The 20,393-nt window shown below is 48.2% G+C and overlaps 1 protein-coding gene across 2 annotated transcripts; it reads right to left on the reverse strand.

The window, feature by feature from the left end:
- Positions 1-1,897: 1,897 nt before the first annotated feature.
- On the reverse strand, positions 1,898-17,856 carry MARVELD3 (MARVEL domain containing 3). 2 transcript variants are annotated; one of them, XM_034940629.3, is made up of 3 exons: positions 17,160-17,856; positions 14,353-14,480; positions 1,898-3,473 (listed from the first exon to the last, which is right to left on the reverse strand). In XM_034940629.3, exons 1-3 carry the CDS (start codon positions 17,732-17,734, stop codon positions 2,836-2,838), a joined length of 1,341 nt encoding a protein of 446 aa, XP_034796520.2. In that variant the 5' UTR covers positions 17,735-17,856; the 3' UTR covers positions 1,898-2,835. The 2 variants fall into 2 exon arrangements, with proteins under 2 accessions (XP_034796520.2, XP_034796521.2); XM_034940630.3 differs by lacking the exon at positions 1,898-3,473 and adding an exon at positions 7,646-9,658.
- Positions 17,857-20,393: the final 2,537 nt, after the last annotated feature.

The following is a 20,393-nucleotide window of genomic DNA, read 5'->3' on the forward strand; positions in this document are numbered from 1 at the left end:
CTGCCACACCTAGCTAATTTTTTGTATTTTTAGTGCAGACAGGGTTTCACTGTTACCCAGGTGGGTCTTGAACTCCTGAGCTCAGGCAGTCCACCCGCCTCGGCCTCCCAAAGTGCTGAGGTGGCATGAGCCACCGCGCCCGGCCATTTATTTTTTATTTTTATTTTTATTTTTATTTTTTTTTGAGACGGAGTCTCGCTCTGTCGTACAGGCTGGAGTGCAATGGTGCGATCCCAGCTCACTGCAACCCCTGCCTCGCAGGTTCAAGCGATTCTCCTGCCTCAGCCTCCCAAGTAGGTGGGATTATAGGCATGGCGCCACCACGCCTGGCTAATTTTTGTATTTTTAGTAGAGACGGGGTTTCACCATGTTGGCCAGGCTGGTCTCAAAACTCCTGACCTCAGGTGATCCACCTGCCTCGGCCTCCCAAAGTGCTGGGATTACAGGCATGAGCCACCACACCTGGCCAGAAATGGTTCAACAACCATTTATTGAGCACCTTCAACATGCTTTTATACCTCAGTTCCACGAGACACACACCTCCCTAGGCCAGCATGGCAGAAATGAATCAATGTCATGCGATATAAATTCCCCGGTACACCAAAGGCCACAAGAGTATGTTAGTCACTCAGAACACATTCCAGTGTGTGATTCAGTGGGGCTGAGTTTTGCCTCTGCTCCTTAAAAGTTTTGTGACTTCAGGCAGTTACTTAACCACTCTAAGGCTGTTTTTCTCATTAAATGTTAATACTAATATCTTTTATCAAAGGTCTTCTTTATCACAGTACTGTACATACCTGGCACACAGTGAGCATTAACTCTTTCATAAACCACCTAACCTTGAACCTTGTCTCCTTATCGGTAAAGTGTGAACAATACACCTTGGCCTGTCTGACTGACAAGTGGTAGTAAGAGAAGGTTTGCTAAAGCATCGTGAACGTTATAAAGCCGTAAGATGTGGGAGTGTTGTTACAGTGATGGCTCCATTCCCTTGAGAGGAGCTGCCTCTCCGGAGCAGTACTGGCGCCGGGCCTGGGCACAAGGTTGGGGTCAGATAGGCCAAAGTCTCCATTTTATCAACCAAAGGACCCAGATGTGGGCAAGGATCTAATAAGGACCTATTTCAGGGAATACATGCTAGGTGAGAATAGTGGCTGGGGTTGGTGGTATTTCTCTGGAGGGTAGGTGGAGAGTGGGTCGCTTGATTCTGGCTGCAGTTATACTTCTCATCTACCACTGAGTGAAAATTGTGTGGGACTCTAGCCACTGCCTTGGGCTAAGGGTGATGGAGTGGAGACACTTTTCTGAGGCACCACAACTTTTTTTTTTTTTTTTTGAGACGGAGTCTCACTCTGTCACCCAGGCTGGAGTGCAGTGGCGCGATCTCAGCCCATTGCAACCTCTGCCTCCCCGGTTCAAGCAATTCTCTGCCTCAGCCTCCCGCGCAGCTGGGATTACAGGTGCTTGCCACCAGGCCGGCTAATTTTTTTTGTATTTTTTGTAGAGACAGGGTTTCACCATTTTGGCCAGGCTGGTCTTGAACTCTTGACCTGGTGATCCACCTGCCTTGGCCTCCCAAAGTGCTGGGATTACAGGCGTGAGCCACCGTGCCCGGCCAAGACACCACAACTTTTAACCTAGCAATGCAGATCTCCAGTTGATTATTTTCCAAGCTTTATTTTTATAAAAGTATAATCTAGATCTTTTCCGCTTAGGTAGGAGGCTTAGCTTCAATCCTTTGTCCTGAACAGGTTCCATAAGAATTCACTACTAAAAAGCAAGAGGACAATTAGCAAAAAGAACATAACGAGAATGTATATTTCTAGTTGCATCTGATTTAAACTAATATATTTGGGGCAAGCTGTAAAGTATAAGAATAGGTATAAAACACGTAAGATTAAAATTACTAAAAGAACTTTATTTTTAAGATTCAGTGTTAGTGATCTGTTACATTATGAGAACAGTCCAGGGTAATGAGATTACTATCTACCTTTGAAGACCTACTCTATGGAGCACTGTCAGGGAATGCAGAAATGAAAAAGCCTCCAGTATGCTTCCGGGTCTAATAAAATCTACTGTCCTATCTTTTTTGTTGTAGTTGTTGTTTTTGAGACAGAGCCTCGCTCTGTTACCCAGGCTGGAGTGCAGTGACGTGGAGTGGAGTTTGCTCACTGCAACCTCTGCCTCCCAGGTTCAAGTGATTCTTGTGGTTTAGCCTCCTGAGTAGCTGGGATTACAGGCGTTCACCACCAAGCCCAGATGATTTTTTGTATTTTTTTGAGACGGAGTCTCGCTCTTGTTGCCCAGGCTGGAGTGCAATGGTCTCGGCTCACTGCAACCTCTGCCTCCCAGGTTTAAGAGATTCTCCTGCCTCAGCCTCCAGAGTAGCTGGAATTACAGGTGCCTGCCACCACGCCCAGCTAATTTTTGTATTTTTAGTAGAGATGGGGTTTCACCATGTTTGCCAGACTGGTTTCAAACACCTGACCTCAGGTGATCTGCCTGCCTTGGCCTCCTAAAGTGCTGGGATTACATGCGTGAGCCACCATGCCCGGCGATTTTTTGTATTTTTAGTAGAGACAGGGTTTCGCTATGTGAGCCAGGCTGGATTCAATCTGCTGACCTCAAGTGATCCGCCCACCTCAGCCTCCCAAAGTGCTGGGATTACAGGCATGAGCCACCATGCCCGTCCTCAATTCTTTAACTTTGCCTCAGTCCAAAGAGAGCATTTATAAAGTCAAGTGTGTGAAAACCATAGTTGTCTAATGCGGAGTTTTAAAAGACCTGTCTTTTTGAGAGAAACAATGTGCGTTCACATTTAGGTTCCGGAAGATCTCAAAGAGTTCCAGACCACAGATATTCCGGTGCATCACTGTAACTTCCGGGCTGTTCTCGGCTGCCTTTGTAGCGCTTCTGTTCTCGGTAGCTACGCAGGGCCAGCACCACGCTGGCGCCGTACATGATCACGAGAAGACAAGCAAAGGTGGCTGCTGCTCCGTCGGTGCCTGCCAGCTGGCAGTTCATCCAGGTGAGACCCTTGCGGGCATAGAGCCTCTCTCTTGTTTTGCAAGTGTCGGTGCTATTGATCTGCAGAGCCACGTGGAGGTAAACACCAATGCCTGTGCAGTAGCCCACTGCCGCTAGGAGGCTGAAGGCGGCCTCCGTGAGGAGCCACTTCCCTGACAACATTGTTCGACTCTTGGCTCCTTGGAGTAAAACACCCATGGTGAGGACCCCCAGACCCAGAGAAACAGCCACGCCACCGTATATCAGGGGCGACCGGAGGATCGTGTACTGCTGGTCCAGCTGCCGAACCTGCTCTAGCTCAGTGCCCTCGAACGGTGAGTAGTAGTTGTTCCCAAAGCCACCGCCGCTGGAAAAGCTGGCACTGAATCCGGCAAGGACAAAGTAGGAGGCCACGATGCATATGAGAACCATCCCATTCAAGACCACCTCCACTATCTGCACCACACCTAGGAGAAGAGAGATTCGGGCTTTAACACTGACATTACTCACCCAGGCCAAGCCAGAGACATACCACAGGCCACCTGATTTTAAGGACGTGGTTGATTCAATGTCAACTTTTTTTTTTTTTTTTTTGAGACGGTGTCACTCTGTCATCCAGGCTGGAGTGCAATGGTGTGATCGGCTCACTGCAACCTCCACCTCCTGGCTTCAAGCGATTCTCCTGCCTCAGCCTCCTGAGTAGCTGGAACTACAGGCACACGCCACCCTGCCTGGCTAATTTTTGTATTTTTAGTAGAGACGGGGTTTCACCATGTTGGCCAGGCTGGTCTCAAACTCCTGACCTCAAGTGATCCACCTGCCTTGGCCTCCCAAAGTCCTGAGATTACAGGCGTAAGCCACCTCACCCAGCCTCAACATCAGTATATTTAATTTGCTTTTTGTTTTTGTTTTGTTTTCAATCTATGTTTGAAAAATCAAATTACCACTCTGAAAACAAAGACGTGGACATAAATATTCATTGTAGCTTTATTTATAATAGCCAAATATTGGAAACAACGCCAATGTCCTTCAGTGGGTGACTCTGGTTACACAAACGGGTACACCCATACCATGGACTACCCTACTCAGCGATAAAAAGGGATGAACTCCTAGGCTGGGTGCAGTGGCTCACGCCTGTAATCTCAGCACTTTGGGAGGCCGAGGTGGGCAGATCACTTGAGGTCAGGAGTTGGAGACCAGCCTGACCAACATGGTGAAACCCCATCTCTACTAAAAATACAAAAATTAGCCAGGTGTGGCAGCACGTGCCTGTAGTTCCAGCTACTCTGGAGGCTGAGGCAGGAGAATTGCTTGAACCCAGGAGGCAGAGGTTTCAGTGAGCCGAGATCATGCCACTGCACTCCAGTCTGGGTGACAAAGCGAGACTCCATCTCAAAAAAAAAAAAAAAGGAATGAACTCCTGATACATGCAACGACTTGAATGAATCTCAAGGGAATTATGATGAGTGAAAAAGAACCAGTCTTGGCTGGGCGCAATGGCTCATGCCTGTAATCCCAGCACTTTGGGAGGCCGAGGCGGGCAGATCACCTGAGGTCAGGAGTTCATGACCAGCCTGGACAACATGGTGAAACCCCAGCTCTACTAAAAATACAAAATTAGCCAGGTGTGGTGGCAGGCGCCTGTAATCCCACCCACTCAGAAGGCTGAGGCATGAGAATTACTTGAACCCGGAAGGCAGAGGTTGCCATGAGCCGAGATCGCGCCATTGTATTCTAGCCTGGGCGACAAGAGTGAAACTCTGTCTCAAAAAAAAAAAAAAAGAACCAGTCTCAAAAAGTTACATACCGTGTGATTTCATGTATGTAACAGTCTCAAAAGGACAAAATTATAGAGAAGCCCAGATTGGTGATCAACAGGGGACAGGAATGAGTAGGGATGGGGGAGGAAGGAAGAAGATGGATGTGACTATGAAGACTTAGCACAGGGATGTCCAGGGTGAGGGAACAGTTCTGGATTGCATCGTGGTGCCGCTCACACAAATCTACACATGAGATAAAATGGCTTAGAACTACAAACACATACATACGTGTGCAGGTAAAAGGGGGAAACCTAAATGAGCTCTGTAGATTGCGACTTTCCTGGTCTTGATATTGTACTAGTTATGCAATATATTATCATTGGAGAAAACTGGGTTAAGGATACACAGGAGTACTCTGCACTGTTTTTGTGACTTCTTGCAAATCTATATTTCAAAACGAAAAGTTTCTAAAAAATTGCAATGACATAAGATATAAACTGAGAAATTTCACTCATACCGTCTCTTCAATGTTGCCAACCGCTTTCATTGGTTTCAATATAATTGTCCAGTGTTCCTTTATGCAAATAAAAAGCACATTTAAATCTGCATTTCATTCCCTTCCCTGCATTTTTCCACAAAAGTAAGTATACCACGTACACTGTTCTGCATCTTGATTTTTTCATTTACTATATCTTCCAGATGTTTTCAGATCAGTTCCTACAAGAGGAGCCACATTTTGTTAAGTGGCCTTCGACTTCGTTGTATGGATGGATTTGTCTATTCAACCAGGACCTTACTGATAGATATTTGGACTGAAAGGAACCCACAAATGGCACGAGGCAGAGGAAGCCAACAGGCCAACAGACTGAAGATCTTCTTGTCCAAGGTCAGCTTTTATTTGTTACTGACAGAGGCCCCAAATCCTTCTTAGGTGTCCTTCTGGGAGAGGGTCTCCTGCCATTCCCGTGGTGTTCAGGGATGAGCATGAAGAGAAATACAAATGAACCGAGAGCAGGACCACCAGGTTCAAGTCCCCGCTTTTTACTGCCTTGTCATCTTGGCCAAGCCATTCAGTCCTTCTAAGCCTCAGACAATATGACAAATGAAGCTAAGTCTGCCAATCTTCACCCACAGGGATGTGGGGAGGCTCAAATGAAAGCAGCCGTGTGATACTGTGGGAAGTTAACAACAACAACAAAAAAGCAAGTATGTGAAAATACTCTAAAAATAAAATAATGTACAAATGGATAGTGACGCTACTCAGTAATGTTTCCAAAATGGAAGGGGATTGGTGAGAAACATAAGAAAGAATGGGATAAATTTAAGAAGAGTGTGGTTTCCCAGAAATCAGGACAACCCTCTAACACACTAGGGGATACCATGATGTTTATAATCAGGGCAGTGAAAGACTCTAAAGTACTTAGGCAACAGCTACTCAGCTTGCTAATCCTATCTCCTGCTGGGCCCACACAAATTCCTAGCGGTCCACAGGGACATAGCAGTTGAGGGCTCTGATAGTTGAGAAGTTACATTCCTCTAATTTAAAACTGAAAATAACGTCAGACTAAAACTGCCCACTCATCACTCAGGCACAGTAAGCTACTGGTTTACACTCTCCCTACAGCAGAGCAAGTGAATTGACCCAGACATCATTTTAATTCATGGGGGTTAGTGGACCCTACACCTTTCTCTCCCTTGCTTTTCCTTCTTCATGGACGTTAATATTTCACCCCCTGAAGGAAAACAGAAATACTGTACTGAAAATACTGAAATTTCTCTGGGACGGATTCACAACCCAGGCAGCATCTATCTGTTAGGCTACAATGGAATAAATCTAGATCTTGTCAATCACCTGTTGACTGTGCCAACTGACAGGAATAATGGTCTTCTGCTGGGTCCAATGATATTCGGACTGTTGAAGGAATATGGCCAGGGAATATTATCCCAGGTTCCAGCCAGGGTTGGCCTGGCTTAGCTATCAATATCAAGGCAGGCTCAAGTATTTCCAAGCATGCTTTTAGTGCAGAAAGACACATGGGGCAGGGGAAGGGGAAAAGGGTGGCGAGCAGAGCTAGCAGTTTATCTCTATGGTGGGATGGGACACGTCTCCGGAAAGACAGCAGAGGGTTTGGTAGAGGGAAGCAGAGATCCTGAAACGACATGAGATCTTTGTTGTAAATAACGTCTTTCTGGGTCTGGCGTGGTGGCTCACGCCTATAATCCCAGCACTTTGGGAGGCTGAGGTGGGTGGATCACTTGAGCCCAGGAGTTCGAGATGAGCCTGGGCAACATGGTGAAACCCCATCTCTACTAAAAATAAATAAATTAGCCAGGCACAGTGGCATGGGCCTGTAGTTCCAGTGACTCGGGAGGCTAAGGTGGGAGGACAGCTTAAGCCTGGGAGGCAGAGGTTGCAGTAAGCTGAGATCCCACCACTGCACTCCAGCCTGGGTGACAGAGCCAGATCCTGTCTCAAAAATAAGAAATAAAAAAATAAAAAAAGTCTTTCTGGGTGAGGCTGTTTTTGTGGCTGATCATTTAATAATCTGCTTAACTATATATCCATACCTGCCTTTGAACTTTAAATGTGGTCCTGAAAAAAACTGAGGAGAGCAAGTCAACTTTTTTACTTTTTATTTTTCTAAAATTAATACATGTGCAGTCAAGCCATGTATAAATGAAAAGTCCCCTTCTCTTCAAAAGCAAAACTGTTAATACTTTCTGATGTTATTCTTCAAGAAATTTTCCAATCATATACAAGCATGTATATATATATTTCCTTTTCTAAACTCAAATGGAACTCACCTTTTAAATGTGAAAAATTGTCTGTATTTAAGAGAATATTATAAATGTATTGTAAAGAGGACATCAACTCCAAATTAAAATTCTTTGGATTTTTTATTGGATTCACATAAAGCAAAGAACTTACTCACTTGGACCGAGAATATATTGTAATGTTCCATAAGTCATAATTTAAGGACCGAGAATATATTGTAATGTTCCATAAGTCATAATTTAATGTGCAGTAAGAACCCATGAAGTTGTCTGACCAAAAGTAACACTCTTCTGTTGGGAAAGATTTTACATCCTTTTATTCTGGATGAATCCTGAATTCTAGATGTTGGGTTTAATGCTTCACACAATGGCACATTTACAAGAGGTACAAAACACTTATTGAGCTTTCAGGGCCACTGTAAGGGGCTTGCAGAATAGCCTCTTTGCAACCCAGAGAATTAATCTGATTCCTCTTTCCTCAGCCCACGCCTACCTCCAACTTCAATTTTACAGGAGTAGTTTCCCAAGAGTCCCCACCCCCTCCATTTGCAGAATTAAGGAAGTGGAAGGACTGGAGAGTTCAGTGTGGAAAAATGTGTGGAGTAATCTGCTTGAGACAACTGTGTTTTAGAAAAATTCAGGCTGAAGTGTGGTCTCATGTCTATGTGGCTCTCCATGAACTTTTTTTTTTTTTTGGTATTTTGGCAATACGGTCTTGGTCTGTTGCTCAGGCTAGAGTGTAGTGGGACAATCATAGCGCACTGCAAACTTGAACTCCTGGGTTCAAGCAATCCTCCTACCTCAGCCTCCCAAAGCTCTGGGATTACAGGTGTGAGCCACTGTGCCCAGGAACTTTGAAGGTAAGGTTCATCAAATTCTCTTGGTGACCTCCCTTTACTGAATGAAGAGGTGCACTCTGTTGTAGTACATGCTTTTTCCTTGTGGCTCTTGGGCTCCAGTTTTTTTGCTTCTTTTTTTTTTGAGATGGAGTCTCGCTCTGTCACCTGGGCTGGAGTGCAGTGGCGGGATCTCGGCTCACTGCAATCTCCGCCTCCCAGATTCAAGCGATTCTCCTGCCTCAGCCTCCCAAGTAGCTGGGATTACAGGCGCCTGCCACCACGCCTGGCTAACTTTTTTGTATTTTAGTAGAGACGGGGGCTCACCATGTTGGCCAAGCTGGTCTCGAGCTCCTGACCTCAAGTGATCCACCCACCTCAGCCTCCCAAAGTGCTGGGGTTACAGGTGTGAGCCACCGAGGCCGGCCATTTTTTTGCTTTTTGAAAAATAATTTTGATTGGTCCCTCACTCACAGAGGACTCCAGAAGCCAGGGTCTGTTGCATCCATGAACTCCGCTCCATGCGACTGGGAGCTCCGCCCACCACACCAACGCTGGCTCGCTGCTTTTCCAGCATTGGAAACTTCCACAACAAGGGATTCTTGGGAAAGGCAGTGGCTCAGACTACCTTCCAGCACCACTTGCATCTGGCAGAGCGTTTTAGAAACCCTTAAAATTCAAACATTTCTGCTGGCTTCTCTTTTAGCTTCCTGACTTTTCGGTAACCCTTTATGGCCAGGACAGCCCCCAGGGCAAAGACCACAATGCCCAGGGCAGCAAAGATTCCAGCTCCTATATCTGCTCCATGGAAACTGCAGCCGAAACCGCTGTAGCCTTTGCTTTGGTACAGCGCCTGCCTCTCTTTACACACAGGAGAGCCATAGGCAGCAGAGAGGTAGTGGAAGTAGAAGTACAAGGCCGGGATGTACCCCCCCGCGATGAGCATGTCCAACAAGCCTTCGGTCACCAGCAACAGTGGACAATGCCACGGGACCCGCAGGACACCCATGGCAACGAAGAGGCAGCAGAGGGCTGTGAGGGCTCCACTACAGGCCATTGCCACAGTGACCATGGGCAGCTTTAGCTGGTAGAACTGGACATCCAGTTGCTGGGCCTTCTCCCCGTCAGCACCATCAAAGCCACTGTAAGCCCCTCCGAACTGATAGTAGTAAATGCCCCCCAAGCTGGTGATGCCCGTGTAGCCCCCTGTGGAACTGTAAGACACAGAGCTGCAGGCCAGGATCAGCAAGTTCAGGAGAACCTCCAGCATTTGGCAGCAGGCTGCAAAAAAAGGGTGTTACCATTTTTGAGTGATGCTGTTTGGCACCAGGAGACTCTTCCACCTGAGGCCCACCTTCCACGCAGGGCTCAGACCCCTGACGGCTTCTGGCCCCGTGGAAGACCCGAGGCCAAAGCAGCGCGATTAAAACTAGGGGGCAGTAGGGAACTGTGGTCTCCAGAAATGGTGCCAGAAATACTATGGACTCAGAGGGGTGACTCTCAAAAGAGCAAAGCGGTGTGCCCTGAGAGAGCAGCAGGAGGATGATGGGAGAGATCAGGCCAGTGAGCAGGAACAAAGCCATCCTGGATGGAAGGGCAAGAACATTCCACCTCCCACCACCAGAAAGATGAAACAAGGCCGGGCGAGGTGGCTCACGCCTGTAATCCCAGCACATTGGGAAGCCAAGATGGGAGGACTGCTTGAGCCCAGGAGTTTGAGACTAACCTGGGCAACATAGTGATACCCCATCTCTAATTAAAAAAAAAAAAAAAAAAAAAAAAAGACTGGGTATGGTGGCTCACGCCTGTAATCCCAGCAATTTGGGAGGCCAAGGCAGGTGGATCATTTGAGGTCAGGAGTTTGAGACCAGCCTGGCCAACATGGTGGTACCCTGTCTTTACTAAAAAATACAAAAATTAGCCAGGCATGGTGGTAAGCACCTGTAGTCCCAGCTACCTGGGAGGCTGAGGTAGGAGAATCACTTGAACCCGAGAGGGGGAGGTTACAGTGAGCTGAGATCGCGCCACTGCATTCTAGCCTGGGCGACACTCCGTCTCAAAAAACAAAAGCAAACACAAACAACAACACAAAAAACTAAACAAGTTGTCTCTTTTTTTTTGAGACAAGGTCTCTGTCACCTAGGCTGGAGTACAGTGGCACAATCACAGCTCACTATAGCCTTGACCTCCCAGGCTCAAGCAATCATCCTGCCTCAGCCTCCCACATAGCTGGGACTACAAATGCATGCCCCTGGGCCTGGCTAATTTTTGTATTTTCTCGTGATAAAGGTCTTGGTGTGTTGCCTAGGCTGGTCTCAAATTCCTTGCTTCAGGCGATCCTCCTGCCTTGGCCTCCCAAAGTGCTGGGATTACAGGCGTGAGCCACTGCACTGGTCGTTATCTCCTCTTTATATATGTTCTGTGGTGAATACAATTTGTAAGGGGAGAGTTCTCCAAGTTTGAAGAAAATCACAGAGCTTAATATAATAATTCAGAAAAAAAGCGTGGAAGTTACACATCAAAATGTTAACTGTGGTTCGTGTATTAGAAATAAGAAAAATTGGCCAGGCGCGGTGGCTCACGCCTGTAATCCCAGCATTTTGGGAGGCCGAGGCAGGCAGATCACCTGCGGTCACGAGTTCTAGACCAACCTGGCCAACATGGTGAAACCCTGTCTCTACTAAAAATACAAAAATTAGCCAGGTGTGGTGGTGCATGCCTGTAATCTCAGCTCCTCAGGAGGCTGAGGTGGAAGAATCGCTTGAACCCAGGAGGCGGAGTTTGCAGTGAGCTGAGATTGCACCACTGTACCCCAGCCTGGGTGACAGAGTGAGGCTCTGCCTCAAAAAAAAAAAAATAAATAAATAAATAAAAAATTTAAAAAAAAGAAATAGGAAAAATTAAGTTAATTAAACCCTTAATGCTTACTGAATTAAAAAGTTGTTTTATTGTTCTTAGACTTTAACTCATAAGTATGTCTTAAAGTTTAATGCTGTTTTATTTAGTTCCCTAAAGAGTGTATCTGGGCTGTGATATTTTCCCAGAGCTGGATTCTTCCCGGTCCCTTGGCTTCTTTATCTTGGACAAGGAAAACTGGCTGCTTTCCTTAAAATCAACGTTAGTGAAATATAACTTATATGCAACAAAATGACCCACATTAAGCTTACAGCTTGATGCGTTTTGACAAATTTATGTACCATGTAACCATAATCAAGACACAGAACATTCTCATTAGCCTAGAAATTTCCTTAGTGACGCTTTGTAGTAAATCCCTCACTTTCCTTGTCAGCAAACCACTGATCAGCCCTCTCTCATTAGAAACTAGTTCTGCCTTGTGTTGTATGAAAGGAAAGAAGGTTAGAAACTAGTTCTGCCTTTTCTAGAATATCATGTAAATGGAATAATACAGTTATGTCCTTTTGTGTGTGTGGTTTCTTTTGCTCAACATCATATAAGCTGGGTGCTTCTGAGCTGGAAATTGTACGTGCTGCCAACGTCGGCCTGTCAACATCCTGCCTGATGTTTGATAACCAGATTTAATGCCTGGTTCCAGTTGGTCTATTCATGAAACCACAGCTACACATTGTCTAAATGAAATGATGATGCTCTCTCAAGTGCGATCTTTACACTGTATAATTTTCCCCCAGAATGCAAACAACATTATTGTTTTCTTTCTTTTTTTTACAGACAGGGTCTCACTCTGTCACCATTTTATTTATGAAAGTTATATGGCCAGGCGTGGTGGCTCATGCCTGTAATCCTAGCACTTTGGGAGGCCAAGGTGGGCAGATCACGAGGTCAGGAGTTCAAGACCGGCCTGGCCAACATGGTAAAACCCTGTCTCTACTAAAAATACAACAATTAGCTGGGCATGGTGGCACGCGCTACCTCCCAGCCACTCGGGAGGCTGAGGCAGGAGAATTGCTTCAACTGGCACCCGGGAGGCAGAGGTTGCAGTGAGCCGAGATCATGCCACTGCACTCCAGCCTGGGCTACAGAGCAAGACTGTCTCAAAAAAAAAAGACAGTTATACTTACTTGTAACAACAACAAAAAAAGAAAATGTAGACTTAAGAAAACATGCAATGTAACAATTGCCTGTAATACAACCAATTTTAAAAAAATCACTGTGAATATTATATTTTTTCCTGAACTTTATTTGTATATTCATAACTTTTGTTGTTGTCTCTCATTAAGAACACAGTCCTCTGGATATCTTACTGTACTTCTCTGAAGCTCAGGAGCTGCTGACAGAATTACAGGCTGTGAGGTTGTGCCAATATCTGCAACTAGAGTAATGATCCTTGTACCTGCATTGCCTGGAGCACTTTCCTCAAAGTTCCTATAATCCTATAATCATATGCATCTTTGGAATTATCCTGAGATTACATTTTCAGGTATGAGCTCCATAAGTTCTCTCCCTTAGGCTGGAACATTTTCTCCCTTAGTCATAGTAAACCAAGAAATATTTCTCACCAAATCACGTGAACTATAAGCTCTCACCTAGACCAACCAGATTTTCTTCATTGCTGGCAAGGCCAAGACCGCTAGAATGGGAACCTGGGGATGCCACATTTGGGGTGGATACATGATAGGCTGGAAGTGTTTTTCAGACTGTGGGTCCCAAATAACTATGGTTTTTAAAAAATGATTTTGTTCTTAATGAACGGGATAGAAAATATCAGAATACTTGGTATATAATAGGGTCAGTATGGTTTCACAACATTTTTGTTTCTGTGTGTGTGTGAACTCGGTCTTAATGTAAAAAATGTATATACGTAACAACCTTGTGAATATATTATGTGTGTGTATATATATATACACATATATTTTATTATTTTTGTTTTTTTTTTTTAAGACGTAGTTTCGCTCTTGTTGCCCAGGCTAGAGTGCAATGGCACAATCTTGGCTCACTGCAACCTCCGCCTCCTGGGTTCAAGCGATTCTCCTGCCTCAGCCTCCTAAGTAGCTGGGATTACAGGCATGCGCCACCACCCCGGCTAATTTTATATTTTTAGTAGAGACAGGGTTTCTCCATGTTAGTCAGGCTGGTCTTGAACTCCCGACCTCAGGTGATCCACCCACCTCGGCCTCCCAAAGTGCTGGGATTATAGGCGTGAGCCATAGTGCCTGGCCTTATTATTTTAAAAATTTTTTAAATTTTTAATATTTTTGAGATGGAGTCTTACTCTGTCACCCAGGCTGGAGTGCAGTGACGTGATCTCTGCTCACTGCAACCTCCTCCTCCCAGGTTCAAGCAATTCTCCTCCTCACCACGTTGGCCAGGCTGGTCTCAAACTCCTGACCTCAAGTGATCCACCCACCTTGACCTCCCAGAGTGCTGGGATTACAGGCGTAAGCCACTACGCCAGCCTTTTTCCTTTTTTTTTTTTTTTTTTTAAACTAGAGATGGGGTATTGCTATGTTGCCCAAGTTGGTCTCAAACTCCTGGGCCCTCCTGGGCCTTCCAAAGTGCTGAGATTACAGGCATGAGCCACTGTGCCTGGCCTCAGTCAATAAAGTTTAAAAGCCATTGATCAAGTGTTGGGCGTCAGATCTTCAAGGAGAACAGGTGCTGCAACTTGGCTGCCCACGCCAGGTGACTTTCCCTCTCTGTTAATTCAGCTGCCTCGCCAGAAGATCCCTCCTCTGACAGCTGGCAGCTCATAGCCAGTTCCACCTACAGGCCTCTGCACTTCCTCCTGGAGTCTGAAAGCTGCAAACATGGCTGCTTGCCTTTGCAAACCCAGGGCATGTTTAAGGAGAAGCACAGGAAATCTAGCAGCCCTTTTGAGACGTTCCTCCTTTTTTTTTTTTTTTTTTTTTTTAAGAAAACAAGAACCTCACAAGTACAGAAATGAAAATGCTAGGAACCCACAAGGGAATCTGCTTAAATTTTTGCTTCACCAGCTCAGACCATCCCTTCCAGAACCACCAGTGACAGTAAATGATCAAACAGCCTGCAAAACGGCTCACCTCTCCCAGTGCACAAGTATTTGCATTTGTGGCATTCCAGGAGTCCTTCTGCCTCTGACTGGTAATATTCCACCTCCTCTCGTCCAGGCCTGGGGGTCGAGGGCAGATATCTCTCCGAAGGGGGTTCACTATAACCAAAAAGCATACATGGTCATTAGGGGGTGTCTCATTCAATAGCGTTCAGGATTAGAACTCTGGACTCCTCGTGCTGGGCCCAAATATTAGCAGAACAGAAATAGAATTTGTCCTGGTATTTTAAACTCCAGAGAATTCTCTGGTTTAGTGGCCCCACGGGACATCCAAATACTTGGCCCAGCTCCACTAACCACATGACAGATGCTGTGATCGGTACCGCTGAGCACCACCTTTGATGGTTTGTCTGCCCCTGGGAGCTGTCTCACCAGGTAGCTGCGAGCTGCCTTTCTGTGAGTGCAAGTTCTCAGTTCAGCATGCACCAGGCCTCTTCAAAACCAGTTTGCATTCACATGACTCTGATGCCCAGGCAGGCATTCTCTTCCTCCCTTTGTTACTTTGGAAAGTGCTGAGTCAGCAATAACTCTCCAGGAGCATGGGAGCTGCAGACCACGGATTTTGACATCATCACATCATTTCCTCCTCTGGCAGCCCTAGCATTTTCTGTCCCTTCTCTCCTTGCTTTATGCAGCACATCCTGGGCTTTGTCCAAGATTCAACAGGGGGCTGCATTCTACTTGCCAGGCTCCCACAGTCTTTCTAGAACATCATGTCTCTCTTAGGTTTGAAATTTTTCAAACTTTTAGCATGCACAGGAGGCCCCTGTTCATCTCTCTACACTCACAACCTCATGCTCGCAGACCCAGCCATACTGAACTACCCCCTTCCCCTCAAAAGATGACTGCTTTTCCATGCCTCTGGGTTACTACAGAAGCTATTCTCCTTGGGACACCTTTCCTCTTCCTCCCCAGTCTTCCTTTTTTTTTTTTTGTTTTGAGATGGAGTCTCACTCTGTCACCCAGGCTGGAGTGCAGTGTCGAGATCTCAGCTCACTGCAACCTCCGCCTCCCAGGTTCAAGCAGTCCTCCCACCTCAGCCTCCCGAGTAGCTGAGATTACAGGCGTGCGCCACCGCGCTCTGCTAATTTTTTTGAATGTTTAGTAGAGATGGGGTTTCGCAGTGTTGGCCAGGCTGGTCTCGAACTCCTTACCTCCAATGATCTGCCCGCTTCGGCCTCCCAAAGTTCTGGGATTACAGGTGTGAGCCACCGCGTCCAGCTCGGACAGTGGTTTTTAAAGAAACCTAAAAATGCAGCTCTGAATTCTCCCAGGTCCTGCAGTTGCAAGTGCAATGGGCTTTAGTCAGGGAAACAACAGCTGTTTCCCTGGGCGAAGCTTTGACTGTATCTGGGCGCACCCTTTGTTATGCTAGTTAGTTTTAGATAATGTAACATAAACTCAGGATAGGAGCTCTCCCGCTGTGTGGACATAGCAGGGAGACAGACTGGACTCAGCCTCCAAGTCCCTGGGAGAGGGGAGCCTGACTCCTCCCTAGAGGAGAGGCCAGGTGTCAAAAACCAGAAGCAGTCGTCACCTCGGACCTGTCTCCTTTTGGAGCTGGCAGGGGAGATATCCCATCTGCTCACAGTTCACCGTGTGGGGCACATTATCTGGGTATTCAACGGATGGAAAAAACACCAGGTCCCTAGGAGGCAGTGTGGGGACCAGGTCCCCTCTTGTCTTCCCTTCCCCCCCACCCTCCCCTAGCTCACAGAGTCTTCCAGTACACCCTGAACCTTTCTCCTTACAAGGGGCCTATGGGAATTCTGTGCAAGGCAGAGATGGCAAAGTTTTTTCATTAGGAGGGTGCGGTCTCAAGCAGCCGTGGGATTCGAATGACGCTGCCTAGAGAGACCTCACTGGCAAAAGGGAAAACAAACCTGTACCCTTCTGTGGGAGAATTTTACGTAGACTTTGTTCTTTGGTTAAAAATGTAGCGTCTCCCATCTGTCTTTTTTTTTTTTTTTTGAGACGGAGTCTCGCTTTGTCGCCCAGGCTGGAGTGCAGTGGTGCGATCTCGGCTCACTGCAACCTCCGCCTCCCGGGTTCAAGCGATTCTCCCTCCTCAGCCTCCCAAGTAGCTGGGATTACAGGCATCTGCCATCACGCCTGGCTAAGTTTTTGTATTTTTAGTAAAGACGGGGTTTCACCATGTTGGCCAGGCTGGTCTCGAACTCCTGGCCTCAGGTGATCCGCCCGCCTCGGCCTCCCAAAGTGTTGGGATTACAGGCATGAGCCACCGCGCCGGCCCACCTGTTTCTGAAGGCACCTATTCCTGGGAGGGGTAACACATTAAACTATTAACTCTTCATCGGGCTTCCCAAGTGGGCGGCCCGGCCACACGGAAGAGGACTTTGGAGTCGGGAAGGGCTGGCTCTGGAACACGGGACAAGGGTCTGAACCCCAAGGCGCAGTCCTGTGACCATGCGGGCCGGGCCGGGGAGGAGCCTGGGGTGAACCCCACCCGCCTGGTCTCCTCCCACCCCTCCCTCTCGGGTCCCGGGGCCTCTCTTTCTCTTCTCCAGGTCCTCCAGCCCAGCCACTGCTCACAGGGGTGGTTTTTGCTTTGTTAGTTGGGTTCAGGCCACGAGAAGGGGGAACCCTAAAGTTTTCCTTCCCTGCCAGGTCGCCTCTGAGAGCGCAGAAGGGAGAAACGGCATTTGTTCATTTAAACGGGCTCCTAGGACGAGAACCCGGGGACGCCAGGGCCTCGCGGGCCGGCCTGGGCCACAGGTGTCCCCGGCGCGGAAGTCGCAGCGCCCCGGCCCCTCTCACCTTTCGGGTCTGCGGCGCCCGGGGTCTCCCTTCCTCTGCGGCTGCGGCGGCTCCGGGGCTTCCCAGGGCGCGGGCCCAGGAGGCGCGGCTGCGTCCCAGGTCAGTCCCCGGGCTCCGTCCCGCGTCCGGCTTTGGCGCGGCTTTTCCCAAACTCCGTGTTCACCTGCGCGAGGGCCCGCGTCCCTGTGTGTGTCCCGGCGGGGGCCTCGGTCCGGGTCTCTTTCCCTCTCTCTCTCCCTCTCCCGGTCCCGGTTCCGGTCGCGGTTCCGGTCCCTCTCCTGGTCTCTCTCCGGGTCCCGGTCCCGGTCCCTTCGCCGGTTCCCGTCGCTGCTTCGCTTCCTGCGCGGGTCCCCGGGTCGGTCCCGCGGTCGATCGTGGGTGCGGCCTTGGTCTGGGTGGGGGCGCCGTCCCGGGTCCTGCTCTCTCGGCCGGGCCCGGGGCTCGCGAGCCCCCGACGGATCTTCCATGGCCGGGTTCCGTGTCCCCGCCCGGGAGCGACCTGAGGGCAACAACCAACAAGTTTCTTGGGCAGGTGGCCAAGCCCGGGGGCGGGGCGGGCACTCACCTGTGCGCATGCGCGCTAGTCCGGGAGCTCACCTGAGAAGGGCGCCCTCAGGGGGCGGCCTGAGCGCGGCTGGGGCCCGGGCGGGAGGGGTGCCTGTGTGCTGGGTGGGGGCTGGGGTGCTGCTGCTGGAAACCCGGGCGGGGCGACCCACAGCCGCAGCTTTCTGCCCCGAAGTAACCCCTTGGTGACCCCACACGGTTGGCGGCCTAAGGGAGCCAACTGTGGCCACCTCCCCTGGCTCAACTTACACTGCAACTTGGATTTACCTTCCCAGAGGTACCCATCCTCTCACTCACTCAGCCAGACACTCATTCATTCACCCAATCACCCACTACCCGCTCATCCATTCACCCACCCATCCACCCACTCACCCACCCATCCACCATCCATCCACCCATCCACCCACTCACCCACCCGTCCAACCATCCACCCATTCAACCACTCACCCATCCATACACCCATCTATCCACCTATCCACCTACTCACCTACCCATCTAACCATCCACCCATCCATCCATCTATCCACCCACTCACCCACCCATCCACCACCCATCTACCCACCCACTCACCTGCCCATCCGCCCACCCACCCACCCTCCATCCATCCATTCGCCCACCCACCCACCCTCCATCCATCCATTCATCCACCCATCCACCCACTCACCCACCCATCCACCCACCCATCTACCATCCGCCCACTCACCCACTCACTCACCTGCCCATCCATCCACCCACTCACCCAACCATCCACTCTCACCCACCCATCCACCATCCATCCACCCACCCATTCACTCATCCACCCATCCACCCACCCACTCACCCACCCGTCTACCAACTCACCCATCCATCCACCCATTCATCCACCCACTCACCCATCCAGCCACCCACCCACGCATCCACCCATCCACCATTCATCCACTCACCCATTCATCCATCCATCTGGCCACTAACCTACCCACACATCCACCCAGTCACCCACCTTCCACTTCTCCCTCCACCCATCCACTGTCCCTCTTTCTCCCTTCTCCTGTTTTCCTTATAACACCTATGTTGTAAGGGGCTTGCAGCCAGTTCATCTATCACAATAGTCCTGGGCTTACAAATAGCCCTGTTTTTTAAAATGGGGACTTACACAAAATTGGCAGCTTTTAATTCTGCCAAGTAAGGATATTACAAAATATATACAATTGCCATCTGGTAATTAATTCTTTCAGCAAATATGTATGAGCACCTGCTTTAGCAGGTACTGGAGATATAGTGGAAACTTTGCCTGCAGGGTGATTGCATTCTAGGGTGTCAGGAAAAGGGAAAACAGGTAGTAAACAAAGAAGACAGTGTCTAAAGTTTAATGGGAAGGGCAGGTTTCCTCGTATAGACCTGGGAAGATGTCGTTTGAATTGAGTTCTGGATGACAAGAAGGCTGAGAGAATGTCCCAGAAAGAGAGAAGGTTGAGGAACGCAGGAGCTGGACAAGGAGGTCCCTGGGAGTAGAGTTGGTGGGCATGAATTGAGGCTGGAGAAGTGGACCAGGCAGATGGTGTAGACGACAGTGTGCATTTTTATTCTAAACAATGGGAGAACATTGAAGATTTTGAGGAGGAGAGTAAACTTTTCTGATTGATATTTTTGAAAGACCACTCTGGCTTCTGTGAGGAGGGTGGATGATGGGGGCCCAGAGTAGAGGGAAGAGATGAGTTACAAAGCTGCTGCTGAAGGAGTCCAGGTGAGGGTGATGGTGGCCATGGAGACAGTGACAAGTTGACAGATCCAGGTTGTAGTTTTGGGGAAGAATTTACAGTATGGATCAGATGTGGGGAAATGAGGGGAAGGGAGGAGTGACCGGGTGAATGGTGGGGTTTTTTACCGAGACGGGGGAGACTGGACAGAACCAGATTTGCGGGGAAATTAGAGAGTTCCATTTTGGACATGGTAAATTTGAGATGGCTATAATTCATCCAAGTGTAGATGTCTAGTTGCAGTTGAATATATGAGTCTGAAATATGGGGAGAGGATTGGGCTGGAGATGCTCTGTGAGAGTAGAGAAAGGAGGAAAGTAGAATGGAGAAGAAGCCTTAGGCAGAGTCCCCAGGGAATTCTAACTTTTAGAGCTAAGACTCAAGAGGATTAAGAAGTGATGAGTGAGTAGAAGGAAAAAGAAGAGGGTGGGGGTGACAAGACATCAACCTCCAACCCACAGAAGTGCTACTGTGAGCCCTGAAGCCTTTCTTCGCAGAGTGGAGAGGATGGGGCCAAATTCTAGGACCTTCCACAAATCTTTATTGAGCAAAGCCCTGTTCTGAGCCCGGGACAACTATGGATGCAGAGGAAGCCTGGTGAACAAGCAGACACAGGATGGTTTGTGGAACAGCATAGCCCTTCCTCTCTTCGACCTTCGCTCTTGACTTCTGCAGACCTCTTTCAGAATAAACAAACCCTCAAACCAGCTTGCCTTTTAGTTTCATTTCTCTTTGTTTTGTGTCTTTATACACAAATTATTATCGTTTTGCCACATTTGTTCCATCTCTCTATATATGGATGAAAACTTTAAAAAATGAAACGTGTGCTAAATTCCAGACACATGGCTCTTCCCCTAATACTTCAACATATTTTTCCAAAGAATAACTTCCTCCTACACAGCCACATTACAGTGACCACAATCCAGAAATTTAG

This window comes from Pan paniscus, chromosome 18 (genome assembly GCF_029289425.2).
Source record: "Pan paniscus chromosome 18, NHGRI_mPanPan1-v2.0_pri, whole genome shotgun sequence".
NCBI lineage: Eukaryota > Metazoa > Chordata > Mammalia > Primates > Hominidae > Pan > Pan paniscus.